The sequence below is a fragment of the Scyliorhinus torazame genome, chromosome 1 (genome assembly GCF_047496885.1).
Source record: "Scyliorhinus torazame isolate Kashiwa2021f chromosome 1, sScyTor2.1, whole genome shotgun sequence".
In the NCBI taxonomy this organism is placed as follows: domain Eukaryota; kingdom Metazoa; phylum Chordata; class Chondrichthyes; order Carcharhiniformes; family Scyliorhinidae; genus Scyliorhinus; species Scyliorhinus torazame.
Window position 1 is genome coordinate 363,363,681 of NC_092707.1, and position 21,454 is coordinate 363,385,134.

The window sequence follows — 21,454 nt, forward strand, 5'->3', positions numbered from 1 at the left end:
TCCACCACCACCAAACCCAACCACTTTGTTATACCCCAGAAAGCAATGTTGGGAAGTATACAAGTATAGAAGGTGGAGGAAAGGGGGAGAATCCACGTGGAGGCCCAACCAGGCCTAGTCCAAGGCCCGATTCCAGGAGCGCCCGACTACGCCACCAACGTTGGAACCGAACATGGGACCCGGCCCAACCTGACCCAGGAAGACCCTGCCAGCTACCCAAACCCGGATTAAAGACCCCCAAAATGGCGGAGACCCCACGCGAGGAACCCGTGGAACCCCAGGGCCCGATCAGATCACGAATATGTTCCCCCTGCACATCCAAAATCGAACCCAGCTCCCCGGACCCTGCCAGACACAACCACTTTCCTTCCACAAGGTCAGTTTTCTCCCATCGGATCCCAGGACGACCCAGAAGCAGCCGCCGACTGAGAAAGCGAGGGAAACACGGCGGCCTGCAGATGGGAGTAAAACAACGCAGTTTCAAGTCTCCTCACCCCAGCATACCCCTGGCAAATGTCCAAATGATCGAAAACAAGCTGGACGAGCTTAACACTAGACTTACCTCTCAGAGGGAGGTAAGAGACTGCTGTGTGCTCTGTTTCGCAGAGAAACCCCTGCCTCACCGGACTGTGCCATACACCCTGACGGCTTCTCAATACACCGGGTGGACCGCACAGCGTCATCAGGCAAAGCAAAGGTGAAGGACTTTGCCTCCTTATCAACTCCTCCTGGTGCTCGGACCCTACTGCTTCCCGGACCCGGAATACCTGATTGTGAGGTGCTGCCTATATTACAATCCATAGGAGTTCACTTCTGCCATTATCACAGTGGTCTACATCTCACCCCAGACGGAAGCGGAGAAGGCGCTTGATGAATTGTACAGTTATAAACAACAATGAAACAGAATACCCGGAGGCCTTGTTCATCGTGGCCGGGGACTTCAACTAGTCCAACCACAAGAGTGTCCTGCCAAATCTCCAACAACACATCTCCTGTCTCACCAGGGGCTCCAACATCCTCAACCACTGCTACACAAAAACCAAGGGCACCTACTGATCCATCCCCCGACTCAATTTTGGAAAATCGGACCGTAAGAAGTTGCTCCTTTTCCCTGCACACAAGCTGAAACTTAAGTGAGAGAATCCGGTTAAGAAGGTCGTGCAATGCTGGTCCAGGGCAACAGAAGAGCTGCTACACGACTGCTTGGAGTCAGTGGCCTGGTCCATCTTCAAGAACTCAGCGGCCAACCTAAACGGGTATGCCACCACCGTCACAGACTTCATCAGCATGTGTGTAGAAGACTGCGTGCCAAAGAAGGTAGCACGTATGTTCTCCAACCTGAAACCATGGTTAAACTGGGAGATTCACTCGCTACTAAAGGCCAGATCTAAGGCGTTCAAGTCAGGCGACCCTGACTTATACAGGAAATCCAGTTTTGACCTCCGCAAAGCCATCAGGGATGCCAAGAGACAATACCAGATGAAGCTAGAGTCACAGACTAACATCATAGACTGTCGTAGGTTGTGCAAGGCTTAAAACAACTTAATGGGCTACAAAGCAAAGCTGAGTAGAATCTCCGGCAGCTGCGCATCCCTCCCCAATGAACTCAATGCATTCTTTGCTTGGTTTGAGCAGGAAACCATCAAACCATTGTCAACTGCCCCGGCGTCCTCGGTCACACCCATCCCCACCATCACAGCTTCTTAAACGTGAGCCCTTGGAAAGCGACGGGTCCTGACGCGGTCCCTGGCTCTACGCTAAGATCTTGCATGGCCAACTGGCGGATGTGTTAGCTGACATCTTCAACCTCTCCCTACTCTGTTCTGAGGTTCCCACCTGCTTCAAGAAGTCCACCATCATACCAGTGCCAAAGAAGAACCAGGCAATGTGCTGCAACGACTACCATCCTTGACATCTATCACTATGAAGTGCTTTGAGAGGTTGGTCATGAGACATGTCAACTCCATACTCCCAGAATGCTGTGATCCACTGCAATTCGCATACCGCCACAACCGGTCCACAGCAGATGCATCTCGCTGGCCGTACACTCATCCCTGGAGTATCTCGACAACAAGGACTCCTATGTCAGACTCTTATTCATTGACTACAGCACCACCTTCAACATGATAATACCACACAAGCTCATACAAAGCTCCAAAACCTAGGACTGGGCTCCTCACTCTGCAACTGGATCTTCGACTTTCTGATCCACAAACCACAATCAGTAAGGATAAACAACAACACCTCCTCCAAGATAGTCCTCAATACCGGGGCCCAGCCAGGCTGTGTACGTAGGTCCCTACTATGCTCCCTATACACACACGATGACGTGGCAAATTTTGGCTCCAACTTCATTTACAAGTTTGCTAATGTGTTATGGGCCAGGGTTTAGAGAACCCCAAAGTGTATCATGGAGGTCACCTGACCCACGACTTTTACTAGATTGTGGTATGGGGAGCACACGGCCCACTCTACAGGTGTGGTACAGCAGAAATGGAAAAGTATTTTTTAAAAGCAAAACCATGCTTATTCTGTGAATTCAAGTTAACCTTTTTAAAACATACAGTGAACATCTTAGCAACCATCAATTCAAGTACAACCCCCAAAGAATACAACACTAAGTAATCTTTAATAACTTCCCAAATAACATCCAGAAGACAAAAGAAACACCTTTTAACAGAAGGTCATTAGGTTTACATTCACTATTGAGAACATTTATAATTCTGAATTCACCAAATGATCAAGAGATAGTCTTTTCATGGCAGAGAGATCAACAGTACACCTGCTCTGTCTGGCTTCAGCTCCAACACTGAAAACGAAACCAAAAACACACTCTGCAGCAAGCAGCCTAAAACGTAAGTAAAAGGCTGACAGACAGCCCAGCTCCACCCACACTCTGACATCACTGGTAAACACCCATTTCTTAAAGGTACATTTCTTAAACACCCATTTCTTAAAGGTACTCCACATGACAAATGACACAACCGTAGTGGGTCGGATCTTGAACAATGGTAGTCAGAATACAGGAGGGAGATGGAGAACCGAGTGGAGTGGGGTAACTGCAACAATCTCTCCCTCAACGTCAGCAAAACTAAAGAGCTGGTCATTGACTTGAGGAAGCAAATTATTGTACACACTCCTGCCTGCATCAATGGTGCCGAGGTGGAGGTGGTTGACAGCTTCAAATTCCTAGGTGTGCACATCACCAACAATCCCTCCTGGTCCACCCAAGTCGACGCTACGACCAAGAAAGCACAACAGCGCCTAAACGTCCACAGGGAACTAAGGAAATTTGGCATGTCCACATTGACTCTCACCAATTTTTACAGATGCACCATAGAAAGTGTCATATCTAGCTGCATCACAGCCTGGTATGGCAGCTGCTCAGCCCAAGACCGTAAGAAACTACAAGAGTCGTGAACACAGCCCAGTCCATCACGCGAACCCACCTCCCATCCACTGACTCTGTCTACACCTCCTGCTGCCTTGGGAAAGCGAGCAGCATAATCAAAGAGCCCTCTCACCCAGGTTATTCACTCTTCCAACTTCTTCCACAGGGCAGGAGGTAAAAAGTCTGAGAACACGCACGAACAGACTCGAAAACAGCTTGTTCCCCGCTGTTGCCAGACTCCTGAATGACCCTCTTATGGACTGAACTGATCTCTTCACACATCTTCCCTACTGAGTAGTACTGCCCTCCGGTATGCATCACCCGATGTCTGTGCCTATGTATTTACATTGTATATTTATGTATGTCCTATGGTTTTTTTCACGGAAGGAATGATCTGTCTGGACTGTATGCAGAACAATATTTTTCACTGTACCTCGGTACATGTGAAAAGAAAACAAATCCAATCCAAGTGGAGCTAATTTTTACACTTTTTTCCAAGCTGTTATATACGGAGATACACAGTACAAATATGCACAGCCAACCAACCACTGTTTCAATATTTTCTTATGTACAGGAGCACAAGTGAATCCTCTGCTAAAGTCCATTGTCTGCAAACAATGAAATACAAATAATATGCAATTCCTAGATTCCCTTCTCTCTCTTTAAATAAAAATGAGAATTAACATGTACAACCAAAATTCCAAAACAAATTAAATCAAAGACTCCCATATTCTGTGTAAAGTATTACCTTACCCTCCTCTACCAATTTCTTTGTGTGTGCATTTCTCTTTGAAAAACTATTTGACAATTGATGATGTGTATCCACCTATTTAATTTTAGAGATTTCCTTTCCCTCCAGCATTTGTTTCAACCGACAGGGTCAATATGTAGCTTTTCCACTCAGGTTTTTAGTAGAGTGTACATTATACCAAAAGGAACAATTATCTATGTAATATTAAATGAGTATATTATCTTCAGCATGCCAACTGTATAGAATCCCACTTAAAAAACATTCTTTGGCTGCACAAGAGCCAATGTCCGTTTATATTTGCCTCAACTTCCCATTATAAACGATAATATTACCCACTCTCACCTTTCAGAAACATTATGAAACCGCTGCAGAGAAAGATGAGCATGCGAAGCATCACTAAAACATAATAGTTTCATGTTCCTTTTGTCACCTAAGGATGGGAACTTAAATATGCATTTATCTAAGTTTAACTTCCTTAATATTTTAATTTCCCTTAAAACATTCTCTAATTTAGGATGTTTAATCATAGTACTTAACCCCAACATATCAAACCCAGCATTTGGTCTGAGTGTGCAACCAATTTAATTGTCCAGACAAGCTTCACAATTAAGATCATCTTTATCTGATGGCCTGGCATGATTATTTGGGATGCGAATAATACTCTCAAAATAGGATTGTTGATTTAAAGTTATTCCAGGTCTACTTTGCTTAATATCGAAATATATTTAAAAGCCCCACAAGCCTAAAAGCCAATTTTAAATTCTACTCCAATCTAATAATAATAATAATAAAAATCTTTATTGTCACAAGTAGGCTTGCATTGACACTGCAATGAAGTTAAATTAAATTCGCCTTGAGGGGTTCGTTGCAGGGGTTTGCTCGGAAGTGGCAGCCGTTCATCGATTTCTTTAAGAAAAATTAAGCTGTCAGCAGGGGGGGAAAGGGGAGGCATGGAGGGGACGAGTAAGGGCAGGAAAACAACCGGGGGGGGTGGGGGGTTGGAGAAGATGGCACTGTATGTGTAAGTCATGTTGGCTGGGGTTTGTTACTGCGGGGTTTGTTGGTTATATTGTTGTGTTTTTGGTCTTGTTGAAACTTGATGTTTAAAATTGTTAAAGTTATAAATGCCTCAACAAATTATTTTCTAAAATAAAACACCATGCCGCCCAATCTTACTAATAACACATTTCTCAAGCACTGCCGTAAGAAATAATAAAGATGCATGAAAATTTTCCTTTATGATCGCAGGATCGTCTTTTGGTTGATCACAACGTATTTTCAGCAAAATAGATCTCACCAATAAATCCCTGATCCTGGTAATGATTCAGGCCTGAGATACAATTGTTTAGTTTCCACAGATTTCTATTTGCACCTGCTACCTATCTCTTTGGATGATTTCAGATACATTTCTCTCTGAAAAGTATCACTCTGCAGAAATGTGCCTTTTGTGTCGATTGACCTTTACTCCTTTTAATATGTGGCCAAAAGCTTAAAAAAATTTTCAAGATTACATTTCCATCTGTGGGAAAGTCCACTCAAGCATTCATGTAACCAAATCACTTTTCAAAGCCACTCACAACTAGTCTCACTCCAACTTTATAGTTTATGTAGAGAGATCAACTAAAGGTGCTTTCATTCTTATTCTGCCTGTCTTTAATCTTGTTGAATTGATGTTTGATTCTAGTATCTGGACTATTTTGAAATCTGAAAATCATTGGGCTGGATTCTCCGATTTTGCGGCTAAGTGCCGACGCTGTCGTGGAAACTATGGCGTTTTACGACGCCAAAATCGACACCGAACCCTCACCGATTCCGGGACCAGTGAGGGGCTAGCAGCGGGGCCGAGTAAAACCCCCGACCCAAAAGCGGACAGAGAGTGGCCGGGTCTGTAGCCGCGCCGTGCGCAGACCCGACCTGCCAGAGAGTGGCCCCCTAGCCACTCCCGGACCACCCCTCACCAGTCCCCCCAGCCCTCACTGAAGCCTCCCCGGCCAGCGGCACAGCTCCCCCCCACCCCAACTGTGGTGGCGCTGGACAGTCCGCAGGTTGATGAAAACTGAGAGCACAAGTGATCCACGTCATCATGAACTCGGCCCATCATGGGCGGAGCATCGAGGGAGGGCCTTCAGGTGACGTCCTGAGGCCGTCCCAATGGTGTACTCCCGATGATGCGTTTTGGAGGGGGTGTAGCATCTGAAAACAGGCGCCGCCTACGATTCGGTCGTAAAAAGGGATTCTCCGCCCGATCGCCGATTACGATATCGCCATCGGGCAACAGAGAATCCCACCCATTGAGTCTTCTATTCTTTGTGTCTTAATGGAATGTTGCCTCATTTATTCCCTGAAGGCTGAACAAAATGATTACTCTCCAAGATTTTTTAAAAAGGCAGCACAATTAAACACAACAGTCACCTTCTCCAAAATGTTAATTATTTGAAAGACTGCTAGAGTAAGGGAGGTGGTGGTGATGGTAATGATATTGGCACCAGAGACACGGGATAATGCTAAGGGGGCCCAGGGTCAAATCCCAACATGGCAGATGATGAAATTTGAATTCAGTCAGAATCTGGAATTTAAATTCTAATGATTGTGAATCAATTGTTTTATCTGATTCACTGATGTCCTTACGTGGGTGTGTCTCCAGACCCAAAGCAATTTGATTGACTTTTAACTGCTCAATTAGGGATGAGCAATAAATGCTGGCCCAGCCAGTGATGCCCATGAAAGAATAAACAAACAAAATTCACACGTAAGCTATTAGGTGTTCAGAGTGTTGGAGCTAAGCTGAGCTGACAAGGATATACAGATGGACTGACAGAGAGACAATTCATCACCTGAATTTCTGTTGCTTATATTTTGTTTGCATATCCCAGTGTCCCACCCAAAAACAGTCAAACCGTGTCTGCGTGGGTTTCCTCCAGGTGCTCCTGTTTCTTCCTACAGTCCAAAGATGTGCTGGTTAGGTGGATTGGCCATGATCAATGCGCGGGGTTACGGGGATAAGGCGGGGAGTGGGCCTATGCAGGGGGCTCTTTCGGAGGGTCAGTGCAGACTTGATGGGCCGAATGGCCTCCTTCTGCATTGCAGGGATTCTATGGATTTTATGGAACTCATGTACTGAGCTCTGTCAAATCCTAGCAATACCACCAATCCATGCTGCTAAACCAAGGGATTCCCGTAAGTGTTGCCATAGTCCAGTGTCATCCCTTGGGTACTAGCAAGTACTAGTAAAAATCTCAGAATACCATGTTGTTAATAGGATCCAAGCTGTTTGGTGAAGCCAACACTAAGACCCAGAGCTTTTCTTCATTGTGTGTTTATTGACTTGTTCAGTCTCACAGCCCTCCTCCCACACACCCAGTGTCCCAGCTATCCCTTATTTATATGAGTTCAAAGACAATTAACGCTATTTCTCTTAAGCTTGACAAAAATTGACAAAATATTAACACACACATGTAACAGGAGCACAATCTGCCTTATTCAGACAACTAAACCAAAAGCCCAAATGATACAGTGTACATTAGATAGAGTAGCGAACCTGTTGTTACAACACAAAGTACTAACCCAGTATTCACTATAATTCCCGGGGAGGCCATTCGGGAAGGCCAGTTGGCCTTAGCCCACTTTCTGTTAAGAATTGGGGAAAATTAAGATTTAAAAATGTAATTGGGATAAAATAAATAAAATAAAAAGGGGAATTGATAAGGGCAGCTAGTTGAAGGGGCGTTTTAATATGTGAGTTTGCATACCAGTGAGAAAAGCAAGTGTTCACCTCTGTGGTTAGGGGAGAGCAATGGGATATACAAGAGGTGAGAGATAAGGGAATTTATATGCTAAAAGCCAGGTCCATAGGATGGATATATTTGGAAAACAAAGATAGTTTTAAGGGATTTATGTTTGTATTGGTAGACATTAGAAATGATTTAAGTGGGTCAAATTTAATAGGCGGTATTTTCTTCCCCCTCCGCAGTGTGTTCTGCAGCGATAGAGGGCAGCTGGCCAGTGGCCAACAACTGGATATTCTGGTCCTGCCATTGTCAATGGGGTTTCCCGTTGAACGGACCTCTTGCCACTGCGGAGTCCCCAGCAGGGTGCACCATTGGCAGGATCATACGATCCCGCCAGCATGAACGGCCAGAAACCCCGACCACTGTTTCTATGCCGGAAAACCGATAGTTAGATTCATGCTGGACAATGCTGTTTGTATGTGTGGGGTTTGGTTAAGTTCCAACTGTGTTAGAGGGGGCTATGGCACGAAAAGTAAATATAAGCATAATAATAATAATCTTTAATAGTGATCTTTATTATTGTCATAAGTTGGCTTACATTAACACTGCAATAAAGTTACTGTGCAAAGCCCCTAGTCGCCACACTCCGGCGCCTGTTCGGATACACTGAGGGAGAACTCAGAATGTCCAAATTACCTAACAGCATGTCTTTCAGGACTTGTGGGAGGAAACCGGAGCACCCGGAGGAAACCCACGCAGACACAGGGAGAACGTGCAGACTCTGCACAGACAGTGACCCAAGCCAGGAATCGAACCTGGGACCCTGGCACTGTGAAGCAACAGTGCTAACCACTGTGCTACCATGCGCCCATAAGCATGTGAGTGTTGCTTAACAACTGGGGCCTTGTACGGTTGAGATACTTTTAAGTTTAGCTAATTTGATTATCACTGGAGATAGGTGGTGAGAGAGAAGGCACCTCTCAGCTCTCACACCTTTGCTAAAAGCAGTTTGTTTAGAAGGCTAAAGAGGGAACATCTCTCTCAGCTTTGCTTGAAGAAAAGCCATACCATGGAGCGATAGTTAAGTAAACAAGTGCAGAGATCTGAAGAATAGTTAGTTAAGGAAACTTGAGAAATGAAGAGCAGCTTCCAAGAAGCCTGAAGTTAAATGTACTAGAACAGGGAACTATCTAGTAAGGACAGACCAAGCTGAGAAGAAAGCTGAGTTGCCAGAAAGATATCGGAAGTGATTTCCAGGTTTCTGAGATTTTGCTACAGTCTGTGGAACATGAGATAAAATAACAATGGAAATTGGTGGCTGGATCTCGGAGTTTGTGTAAAAGCAGTTAAGACACTGGAAACCTAAATAGAGCTGGTGTAAAATCCTGGACAGGATCTGCTCTTAAATGCGGAGCGGAAGCTTTGCTTAAAAGTGTCATTTGGAAACCCTGGTATGGAATTGGGAATGCAAACCGCTAAGGGAAAGCACAATTATGAGAGAAGATTTTGGGAGTAGAGTTTGGAAACTCTCAAGTGACAATCATCTGGGGGGATTCTGAGGATATAGCCACAAACATTCACTTGGAGTTCAGAGTGGAGAGTATTTCCCCACCTCCATCTTGTGTGCTTCAAAGAGACTTCTGTGTTCACGGTGGTAAATGACAGAGCACATTGTAGTTTGTCATCTGTGTAAATCCTAAAACCTGTGTGCAATTGTTAAACTAAGCGGGGAGTGAAGGTTCATTGCATCGTATCCAATTTTTTCATGTTTAATAATTGTCTTTTTTCTTGCTGTTGAAACTAATTAGTGGTCATGTGACTCTGTTCCTCTATGTTTTATTTTACAAAGTAAAAGTTACTGTCTTAACATCATCTGGGATCATAACAGGTAACATCAAAGGGAAATAATTATATTCCATGGCACAATAAGTGGCAAAAGGGGACAGTAGTAGCAAACTACCATCACAGCCACACCTAGCTGCAGAAAACAAAGTTAGCACTGAAAGGACAGCAGGTTAAAATCCAAAACTCAAATCTAGAAGATATTAGTTGAGAGGTGGTAGATTCAGAACTGAGATGAGGAGGAACTACTTCTCGCAGAGGGTGGTGAATTTGTGGAACTCGCTGCCCCATCGTGCAGTGGAGTCTGAATCCTTAAATTGTTTCAAGAAGGAGATAGATATATTTCTGATTTTAAAAACTGGTTAAAGGGATATGGGGAACAGGCAGGGAGGTGGATTTGAGACCAGGAAGAGATCAGCCATGATCTGATTGAATGGTGGAGCAGGCTCGAAGGGCTGAATTGCCTACTCCTAATTCATATGTTCCTATGACGCCTTCCCTGAAACTGAAGGCATTTTTCCCAAACATGGACAAATAACCTGGGCGAGGTAACTATCTGCTGGATTTAGCTGATAGTTATACAATATTGAATGTTGTTTGAGAAAAGGGGCAACTCAAGAGTTCAGAACACGTAGGTAATTGGGAAGAAAGGGGTAACTTCATGAGACAATGTGTGTGTACAGCCATCAGTGCAGTTAGATGTACTGTTATATTGTGATATAGTCCTTTTAGTTATATGTTTTTCTTTTAAGTTGATAAATATTCTTTATTAATTGATCACAAAACAACTGGACTATTACTCCCTGGTTTGCATATCTTTTCTCACAGTATACCAAATTAAAATTGAACACCACTAAGAACTGGTGTTCCATGTTACCTTTCCGGGATTTGGGATACCCTCACATTTAACATCAGCGGGGTTCTTAACATTTCTTGTGGTGTTCCCAAATACTATGAAGCCTCAATACCCCATAACAGTACTACCAAACTTTAAGGCCAAGTTTCATATCCATGAATCCTTCCTCCTCACTTCCCACAGGTGTTAGCAAATCCTTAGACTACCCACCAAATGCTGTTAAACTCCAGGCACCCTCTCCATGGTGTTAGTAAATACCTCACTCCTAGAACATCATGCTTAGCACCTGGGTTTTCTTCTTCACTCTTCCCGTTCCTGGTGGTACATGAGACAGACAAAGCACATGCTTTCCATAGCTAATTTTCACTGGAACTGATCACCAGAGTCTATTGCTGCAGGGACATCGCACTACATCAAGCATGGCTAATCAGGAGACTCCCACTCTTACCACCTTCCCTAGATGCACTGGAAGAATTTACAGGTTAATAACCAAACTGCTTGGACATATTGTGAATGCATCTTCTGTGAGCAGCAGGTTTTGTAGTGGGACTCAAATCTGGAGCGCCTGGCTCAGAGACAGGGGCGCTCCCCATTGCACCACAAGGGATCCTTTTAACTAAGATTTCAAAGTAATAATCAAGCCAACTGATTTTTTACCAAAAAATTGAAATAGCCGGGAACTCATTAGTGGGAATCTCAGCATACTTGAGTTAAAGAGGGGCAAAATTGGCAGCTCAACATCCTTGGATGTAAGGTGTTCAGACAGGACAGAGAGGGAGCTAAAAGAAAGGTGAGGGTGCAGGTTTACTAGTTAAAGAATCAATTACAGCGGTGAGGAAGGATAATATACTATATTAATCATCAAATAAGGCAATATGGGTTGAGCTCCGAAATAAAAAAGGGATAGCGACACTACTAGGGGTATGCTATAGACCCCAAATAGTGAGATGGAGATAGTAGAGAAAATGGGGGCGATTCTCCGCGGCACGGACCAAGTGCCCGCGCCATCGTGAACGCCGTTGCGTTTCACAACGGCGCGAACAGGGCCCAGGTACAACCTATTCTGGCCCCCACAGTGGGCCAGCACGGCGCTGGAGCGGTTCACGTCGCTCCAGCGTCCTTACGCAGCGCTAAATGGGTGCCGCGCCAACCCGCGCATGCACAGTTGGGGCAGCTCAACCTTGTGCACGCGCAGTTGGGCCGTGCCATCCTGCGCATGCGCGGGGAACTTCTTACGCGCGCCGGCCCCTCACCAACATGGCGCCGGTGTTCTGGGGCCGCTCGCAGAAGGAGATAGGCCCGGGGGGGAGAGGCCGGCACACCGATCGGTGGGCCCCGATCGCGGGCCAGACCCCATCGGAGGCCCTCCCCAGTGAAGGAGCCTCCTTCCCCCCCCCCCACCCCCCGCCACAGGCCGCCCCCCCCCCCCCCCCCAGCGTTCCCGCAGAGTTCCCCCCCAGCGTTCCCGCAGAGTTCCCACTGGCAGCAACCAGGGGTGGACGTCGCCGGCGGGAACCTGTCGTGTCGTAGCGGCCGGTCGGCCCATCCGGGCCGGAGAATCGGCACTTGCCGTTTGTCGCGATTCTCCAAGCAGCCCGGCATGAATTGTGCGGCGCTGGTTTCGGGGGGCGGGTGGGAGAATTGCGTGCGGGGGCGGGGTGGCGGGGCGCGATTCGCGCGGCGCCCCGGCGATTCTCCCACCCGGCGTGGGGGGGTGGGGGGAGTATCCTGCCCAATATGCAGCCAAATGTCTGAATGCAAAAGCACCAGGGTAGGTAGCAATAGTTGGGGACTTCAACTACTTAATATCAACTATGATATGAATAGGATAGTGTAGGGGGTACAGAGGGCATAAAATTCTTGAACTGCATTCAAGAGAACTTTTTAGCCAACAATTTCTCATGGCAGTTTTTTTTTCCAGCCAATTGAAAGCCAGGACTTTGTTGCTTGATTTGACTGTTATTAGAGGGTCTAGGCTAAATTTCTGATCTCTTTTGCTGTCTAACTTAAGCCACCTAATGACATGATCTAACAGACATACAAATAGTATCAAACACCTATTAACTGAGGGTCTGAGAGTTAATAGTTTGAGAACTAAACTGACCATAACTTATCTACCATGTTGTTAGAACATAAGAACATAAGAACTAGGAGCAGGAGTAGGCCCCCTCGAGCCTGCTCCGCCATTCAATAAGATCATGGCTGATATTTTTGTGGACTCAGCTCCACTTACCCACCCGCTCACCATAACCCTTAATTCCTGAACTGTTCAAATATCTATCTATCTTTGCTTTAAAAACTTCCAATGATAGTCTCAACTGCTTCACTGGGCAGGGAATTCCACAGATTTACAACCTTTTGGGCGAAGAAGTTCCTCCTAATCTCAGTCCTAAATCTGCTCCCCTTTATTTTGAGGCTGTGCCCCTTAGTTCTAGTTTAGTTGAGTTGATTCAGCTATTGCCCGTTTCCCTACTTGCCACTCAAACATTTGGCCATGCTGCCAATGCCACTTTTAATGAATCAGGGAAGATAGAATGATTTCTAAGTCATGGTATAACCCACTTGATGCCATTTTAAAATACAACCAATCTGAATTAAACATGTAAGCCCACATCTATATCTTTCCCTACTTAGCCTGAAAGAATAAATTATCTCCTATCTTTAGCCTCCTGAATGTATTTGTTTGTGATTAATCCTTCCATACCCAATTTGCCAGCTTGAGTTATTCTCTAGAGTTCAGTCCATTCTCTAACGTTTTGTGTTTCTCTTCAACATTTTTCCACAAATGTAACTTCAGTTGCAGAAAGACCATAGTTGGAACAATGTCAAACTCTGATTCAGGAACACCTGCAGGAAATTCATCAAATTTCTAGTTTCTGAATATTAAACCGAACATGTATCTGCCATTTAGGTTTCTCATTTTAATAAGCTGAACAAAATAGATGTTTGAATTAATTATGTAAACCAGTTCAATCTGAGGTCAGCAAAGAAGAGCTGGACCAGAACTAGGTTCAGTTCGCACCATGAAGGTTTAAGGTTTTCAAAGATCATTCCAAGATTTCATCCAAGACCAACATGACATTTTGTCTTGGTCGAGATGCCAGTGAAAGGTTTCCCTACACCGCAGTGCACCATTACTTTCTGCCCATGGTTGACTACATTTGACAGATGGTCACTGCAACTTAACACAGAGCAGACAGGTCCACTGTGGGACATCTGGCAGTGTTTCCAGAATTTTCTGAGCAACTGATGCTCAGCATCTCTCTAAGAAATGTGCTAAGCATATTTAGAGCAAACAATAGTATTATTAGGGATTAGCCCCAACCAGGCCATCCACTTTCCGGCAATGCATGTGTGTTGCAAACATCTATGAACAAAATGTAATTGACTAATATTTGTGAATAATATCTTAGTGGGGGTCCCTTTAGTTAGGGGGTCTGGAGGGGGTCCCTTTAGTTAGGGGGTCTCTGGAGGGCATCCCTTTAGTTAGGGGGTCTCTGGAGGGGGTTCCTTTAGTTAGGGGGTCTCTGGAGGGGGTTCCTTTAGTTAGGGGGTCTCTGGATGGCGTCCCTTTATTTAGGGGGTCTTGGGAGCGTATCTTTATTTCGGGGTCCCTGTGGGGGGGTCTCCTTATTTAGTTCTCTTTCGGCGGGCCTTTTAGTTAGAGGGTCACTGTGGGTGGGGGGGGTCTACCTATTTAGGGGGTCTGTGAGGGGGTTTCCTTTAGTTAGGGAGGAGGTTGGGGGGGTGGGAGAGGGGGTTGAGTGAGGTGGGGAGGAGCGTCAGGTAGTGGAGGGGTGGGCAGATAGCGGATTGTTGTGTGTGTGGGGGGGTGGGGGGGGGGGGGGTTGGTCCTCAGGTGCACTTTGGGATCAGCTCCCTTAAGTGGTTATCCCCTTGGCCCACCATGAGGTACACCAAATCAAGTTCACGTTTGATGATACTGGCCCAGAGGACCGGAGAATCATGAGGGCCCGGGACTCTGGTGTCGGGTCTGTAAGTGGATGGGCCATGAGCATGAGAACTCCAGTGGGGGCCAGAGCTTAGCAGTAGGTTCACCGCCAGGCATGGATCTCGATTCTCCACCTGATCACAATCCACATAGCCGGCGTCATGGGGTGGAAAAGATGCCCCAATCTCGTTATGGGTTTGAGTGTCCCCACACCCCGACCCACAGGCAATGTCACCTCCCATACATATAGGGATTACCCCACAGCCCTCCAGGTGAGGACACCCCACTATGAGGTCGCTGAGTGCACCCCCTTTTCAGGTTATCCCACCCCACTTTCTGGGCCCCCACCCTTAATCACCCCAACCTTTATGAGGTCCATTCATACCCACCCTTCAGCCCCCATCTTTCATGGCTCCCCTATCCACCCTCTCAAAGAAATGCCCCCCCCCCCCCCCCCCCCCTCAGGCCCCGACCCTTGGCAGTGTCACCCTGGCAACCGGATGCTGTCACCCCAGAAACCTAGGGGGGGCATGGTAGCACAGTTGCTTCACAGCTCCAAGGTTCAATTCCCAGCTTGGGTCACTGTCTGTGCGGAGTCTGCACGTTCTCCCAGTGTGTGCGTGGGTTTCCTCCGGGTGCTCCGGTTTCCTCCCACAGTCCAAAGATGTGCAGGTTAGGTGGATTGGCCATGCTAAATTGCCTTTAGATTAGATGGGGTTACTGGGTTACGGGGATAGGGTGGAGGTGTGGGTTTAAGTGGGGTGCTCTTTCCAAGAGCCAGTGCAGATTCACTGGACTGAATGGCGTCCTTCTGTACTGTAAATTCTATGAAACCTGGCAGTGCCCATGCCAGCCTGGCAGTGTCAGCTGGGTGTCAGTGCCAAGGTGTCAGGCTGGCAGTGCCAAGGTGTCCAGGTGTCAGAGGCAGAGCCAGGGGGCAACTCTGCCCTGTCCCTGACCACCCAGGGGTCTCCAATGGCCTGGGTCGCCCCCAGGTGCCATTATGCCTGTGCTAAACGGCGCCTGGTTTAGGCCTTGCTGGGGAGATGGGAAGCCGGGAGAATCCGGTGCAGAGATATTTAATTAAGCCACCTGGTTGTTGCAGACTGTTGCAAATATCACGAGCTGCAGTCCAGAAGGAGCCAGATGCAGAGAAGTTCATGACCATGGTCATCACAGCCACTACTAATGTCACCCTAACCCTACTCTGAGGCTGTAATTGTGACTGCAGCAGTTGGCAGATTTCAGTGAAGATGTCACTGATGTGGAAACATCTGACACTGTTGAGGTTCAGGTGGGAGAAGGTCTCCCTGAATATCCTGGCTGAATATAGCTTCCTGCTGACAGCCATTCTAGTCCTCCTCCACCTTCCTCCAACAGCTTGTCCTGCTCTGTGTCACCGTTGCTCATTTTTCTCATCAGGCTAGAGGAAAAGGGGAATGTTTGCAACTGCAGGCGTATCTGGAAGCAAGTGGTTTCAGGACAAGGCCCTACAAGATGTGCCACACCTCTCTCATGGTGACCACATAGGCCCCCACGTCCGGCCCCTCCGGGAGGCACAGAATCCGCAGATTCTTCCGCCTCGACCGATTCTCCATCTCCTCGAACCGCTCCTGCCATTTCTTGTGGAGTGCCTTGTGCGCCTCCACCTTTACCGCCAGGACTAAGATCTCGTCCTCATTGTCAGAGATCTTTTGTTGAGCCTCTCGGATCGCCACCCCCTGGGCCGTCTGTGTCTCCAGCAGCCTTCATCGGCTCTAGCAGGTCCGTTTTAATCTCTCTGAGGCAGCGCTGGATACCCTCCTGTTGCTCCTCCGCCCACTGCCTCCACGCTGCCTGGTCTCCGCCCGCCGCCATTTTGTCCTTCTTCCCTCCCTTCTTCTGGTCCACCACCACCTTTTTTGTCACCCCGCTCCTAGTTAAAGCCATATACTGATGGGGAGCTATTATTAACTCCTTCCCACACCGGGAAACGTCGAAAAAGTGCCCTTGGGGGCCCTGAAAAGAGTCCGTTCCAGATGGGAGCTGCCGAATGCGCGACCTACTCCTCCATGGCTGCCACCGGAAGCCTCGTCCCCGCTGCTTCAGTGGCCTTGGTGAGATCTTTTCACAGTTGTTCCCTCTGCTGTTAGAATTCACTTTTGATAAAGGCCCTCACAGGTCAGTTTGCAGCTTTAAGCTTGCCCTTCCCCCGCCTGCATGCTGGAAGAGGCCCTGTTTATCCTGTTGCAGCCAAATCTTTTACTGTTTCTGTCGGGTCTGGTAGCCAAACGACATAACATTCCTGGGGGACACTGTCAGGGGAGTGTTGCAGTCTTCTTGCCTCACCGGGAAATGTCAAACAAATGCCGTGGGGGCCCTGTAAAAGAGCCCAAAAGTCCGTTCCATGCGGGAGCTACCGAATATGCGACCTAGCTCTGCATAGCCGCACCCGGAAGTCGTGCCACACCTCTTTCTACAGACTTCAGCAACTTTAACCAATGTTGGAGACCACCAAACATTTCTACAATTGCAGCAAGAGTCACTAGAAATCAATCAGCAACTACGCTTAACGCACTTGATGATCCCTTTAAATAGCACTGGTGTGAGTTCCTTCCTGCAGCTGCATGTATGTTCATTTAAAGGGCTGCAGCATTGAACTCCAAAGTAGTACACCTCGTGTTAAGTCAGTTTGTAAGGTCACATCTGATGGATGTTCACTGCATCTGGACTAAGGCTATCACCAAAATTAGAGGGTTCCTGTTAATAGAATGTGACTTGCACAAGAAATGTGTGCACACACTGCGGATGCCATTTTGGAGGTAAAATGGCACTCACAACACTGTAAAATCAGGTGCTACCAAATTAAATTTCAATGCTATAGACAAAAAAATGCTTGTGAATAGGACACATGGCAGTAACAACATTGGCTAAGGGTGTTTGCTGTATAACTTCAGTGGTGAAGCAATATTTATAGGTTAAGGGATCCATTAACTACTATGTGGAAAGATACCAGTTAATAAACAAAAACATTAGCTCTCTTTTCTCTCCAAGGATGCTATCAGACCTGCTGAGATTGTCCAGTATTTTCTGTTTTTGTTTCCGATTCCTGCATCTGCAGTAATGTGCTTTTACCAGTTAATAAAGCCTGTTCTTCAAAGAGGTTACGAACAGTTAGGTCAGGGAGTCTTAATTGAAGGAAATAACTTTGGACTAAACAACCACATTTGTTTCCATGAACGGACTGTCTTCAAAAGGATTTGGGAATAGATACATCATGAGGTGATATCTGTGAGATGAACCTTTGACATAACAAAATATGGTGTACAGAAAACCTTGATGTTCAATGTAAATGCAAACAGAAGATGTTGGAAAAATTTAGCAGTTCGGTAACACCTGCAGGGAGAGACACGGTTAACGTTTCAGGTCATGACCTTTCATCAGAACACAATCTGAAAGGTTAACTCTATCTCTTTCCCCACAAATGCTACTGGACCTGCTTAGTACATCTGGCAAATTTTATTTTTGTGTCAGATTTCCAACATCTGCAGGATTTTGCTTTTGGATTATGGTTTTAAATAGTTCTTCCAAGACTTTGAAAGATGTGTAATATAAATAAATGCTGTTCCACCTACTGCACCATGAAGTGTCCCATGTATATTTGAAACATATTGCTGTGAACCAGAATAAGAAAGAAGTTGGCTGCGAACAGAAACCTCTTCAGTCGCTCTTCCGTAGGCACTCAAGAATATCATGTGTGAAACAGGAGTTATGACCCAATCTAAGGCAGAACACAGTGGGCAACTGTTGCAACATTTCTCCTCTCTGCTATCGTATTGTTTTCCCAGGACTTCAAAGCTATAGAACTCCTTTCCGCTTCAGCCTTCCCTTCATTTCACTTTAAAGTAATTCATGGCCACCTTTGTTCGGGACATTTTAAGAGGAGGACATATAGCTGATTGATTAATAAATTCATAAAGTGCGCATTTCATTAAAGTAAATGACATCACCTTTTGAGATGCCTTGTGTACACTTTTCTTTTTGGTAGGACTTTTGAGAACTTGCAGGGAGGACGATTTCTTCCCCACCTCAGTTAATGCCACTGGATTCTGACCATGTTTTACTAGCTGTTCACGTGAATGTGATTCTGACGAGGTAGTGCTGACCCTGCCTTGCGCTTTAAAATTATATGTCCGTTTCACTGGATTTAGAAGCCCCTCTTCGATAAAATCTTTTATGGGATATTTTCCAGGTGGTGGTGTATCCTGAAAGGAAATAACATTAGTCGTTTGGAAGTACAGAACTCGAGTATTGTTGAAATAAAGACATTAAGTTAAAGCGTTTGATTTCGCACTCAGCACACTTTGCAAGTATTTATTTTTATTCGTTCATGGGATGTGGGCCCTTGAGGGGCAGTTTAGATTCAACCACATTGCTGTGGGTCTGGAGTCACATATAGACCAGACCCAGTAAGGACGGTAGATTTCCTTTACAACAATCGACAATGGTCTCATGGTCATGACTAGACTTTCGTGCTCGATTTTTATTGAATTCAAATTTCCCCACCTGCACTGATGGGATTTGAACCTGGATCCCCAGAGTACTCTGGGTCACTGGATTACTAGTCCAGTGACAATACCACTACACTACCACCTCCCTGTACCAGTAGAATACCAATATAAGAGGGAAAACAACAATAATAATAATCTTTATTATTGTTACAAGTAGGCTTATATTAACACTGCAATGAATTTACGGTGGAAATCCCCTAGTCGCCATATTCCGGCGTCTGTTCAGGTAAACTGAGGGGAAATTCAGAATGTCCAATTCACCTAGCAAGCACGTCTTTCAAGACTTGTGGGAGGGAACCGGAGCACCCGGAGGAAACCCACGCAGACAGGGGGAGAATTGCAGACTCCACACAGACAGTGACCCAAGCGGGAATCAAACCCGGGCGTTGTGAAGCAACAGTGCTAACCACTGTGCTACCGTGCCACCTATATATTCTGTACGAGAAGAGAATGCTACTAAATTTTCCAAGCATGGGCTGGTTAGGGTATGGTCTGTACCTTGGCCATTGCAAACAAAGGAAGGGACATGCTGTTTGATATGATCGCCAGTCTTTGGGGTGTATGGCCTGCATAGCTAGCATAACATCGGCACTGAAATTAATTGACCGCATTACTCATTGGTGTGGTCCTGTTAGAGGCGAATACCACTTGTGTTGCAGCTGAATAGCAGCAGAGAGAAGGAGCTAACACCACCTGTTTGCTCAGGTTTCTGAGATACCTTATCCTTCCAGGGTAATCAGAGGCAGACTGGGCCTTTTCAGGGCCAAAAAGTGACACTTTTAGGCTCATTCATGAGTTTGCGTGAATTAGAGGAACACATTTATCTCGGAGGGTTGTGGGGCTGGAAGAGATCAGGGATGTGGAGGGGCACAGTTACAGAATGATGACATTCTAAAAATCAAATTGTTGCTCAACCAGAAGCCAATGTGATGGGTTTAATATACTTTGAGCAACTTAGGGCAGATGGAGCAGAGTCTTTGATGAACTAAAGTTTACAGAGGATAGAATGTGGGAGGCTGGGCAAGAGTGAATTGAAAATGTTAAGTGTAGAGGAGCGGATGAGGGTTTTAGCAGCAGATAAGCTAACGCAGGGAGTTACAGAGGTGGAAGCAGGTGGATTTAGTGATGGCGTGGATATATGATAAGGTCATCATCTGAGGGTCAAATATGATGCCAAGGTTGCAAATTGTCTGCATCAGCCTCAGACTGTTGTCAGGGTCCGGGATGGAGTTTGTGACTAGAGAACAGAGTTTGTGGCAGCAAAGTCAATGCATTCAGTCTTCCTAATATTTAGTTGGAACAGATTTCTGCTCATCTAGTACAGGATGGGCATCGTCAACATACATGTGGAAACTGACGCTGTGTTTTCAGCTGATGTTGTCGAGGGACAGCATCTAAATGAGAAATAGGATGGCGAGATTAGATCCTTTGGGAACATCAAAGGTAATGGTTTGGGAGCAGGAGGAGATGTCGCTGCAAGTGATTCTCTGGCTACAATTAGAGAACAGTACATAAGAATGGAACCAGGTGAGTGTGGTCACACCCAGCGGGACAACAATGGAGAGGGATCAGAAGGAAAATGGTCTGGACAATCATGTAAAAAGATGTAGTCGGGTCAGGAAGGGTGAGGAGGGATAGTTTACTTTTTTTCAGAGTCAAACAGGATGCCATTTGTGCCTTTGATAACCAATTCAGTACTGTGGCAAGGGTTCTGCTATGAATTTACTTTTGAGGCTGTATAAGGCACTGGTCAGACCCCGTTTGGAATATTGTGAGCAGTTTTGCGTCTCATATCTAAGGATAGATGTGCTGGTCTTGGAAAGGGTCCAGAGGAGGTTCACAAGAATGATTCCTGGAATGAAGAACTTGTCATATGAGGAATGGTTGAGGACTCTGGGTCTGTACTTGTTGGAGTTTAGAAGGATGAGGGGGGGATCTCATTGAAACTTACAGAATACTGCGAGGCCTGGATAGAGTGGACATGGTGAGGATGTTTCCACTTGTAGGAAAAACTAGAACCCGAGGGCAGAGGCTCAGACTGAAGGGATGATCCTTTAAAAAAGAGATGAGGAGGAATTTCTTAAGCCAGAGTGTGGTGAATTCATGGAACTCTTTGCAGCAGAAGGCTCTGGAGGCCAAATCACTGAGTGTCTTTAAGGCAGCGATAGATAGGTTCTTGATTAATAAGGGGATCAGGGGTTATGGGGAGAAGGCAGATTATATAGAATATAGAACATACAGTGCAGAAGGAGGCCATTCGGCCCATCAAGCCTGTACTGACCCATTTAAGCCCTTCACTTCCACCCTATCCCCGTAACCCAATAACTCCTCCTAACCTTTTTTGGTCACTAAGGGCAATTTATCATGGCCAATCCACCTAACCT

The 21,454-nt window shown here is 46.1% G+C and overlaps 1 protein-coding gene across 5 annotated transcripts in view; it reads right to left on the bottom strand.

The window, feature by feature from the left end:
- Nucleotides 1-21,454, bottom strand: part of LOC140408125 (protein STPG4-like) — a 120,089-nt gene that overhangs the window by 95,981 nt on the left and 2,654 nt on the right. For 4 of the 5 annotated variants that reach the window (XR_011940081.1, XM_072495181.1, XM_072495148.1 and 1 more), the window contains exon 3: nt 18,510-18,764. The exons of the other annotated variant lie outside the window; for it this stretch is intronic. Coding sequence is in view for 3 of the 4 variants with exons in the window: in XM_072495181.1 (XP_072351282.1) it covers nt 18,510-18,764 (255 nt within the window). In the remaining variant the exon portion in view is untranslated. The remainder of the gene's footprint in view (nt 1-18,509; nt 18,765-21,454) is intronic. 5 annotated transcript variants of the gene reach the window in all.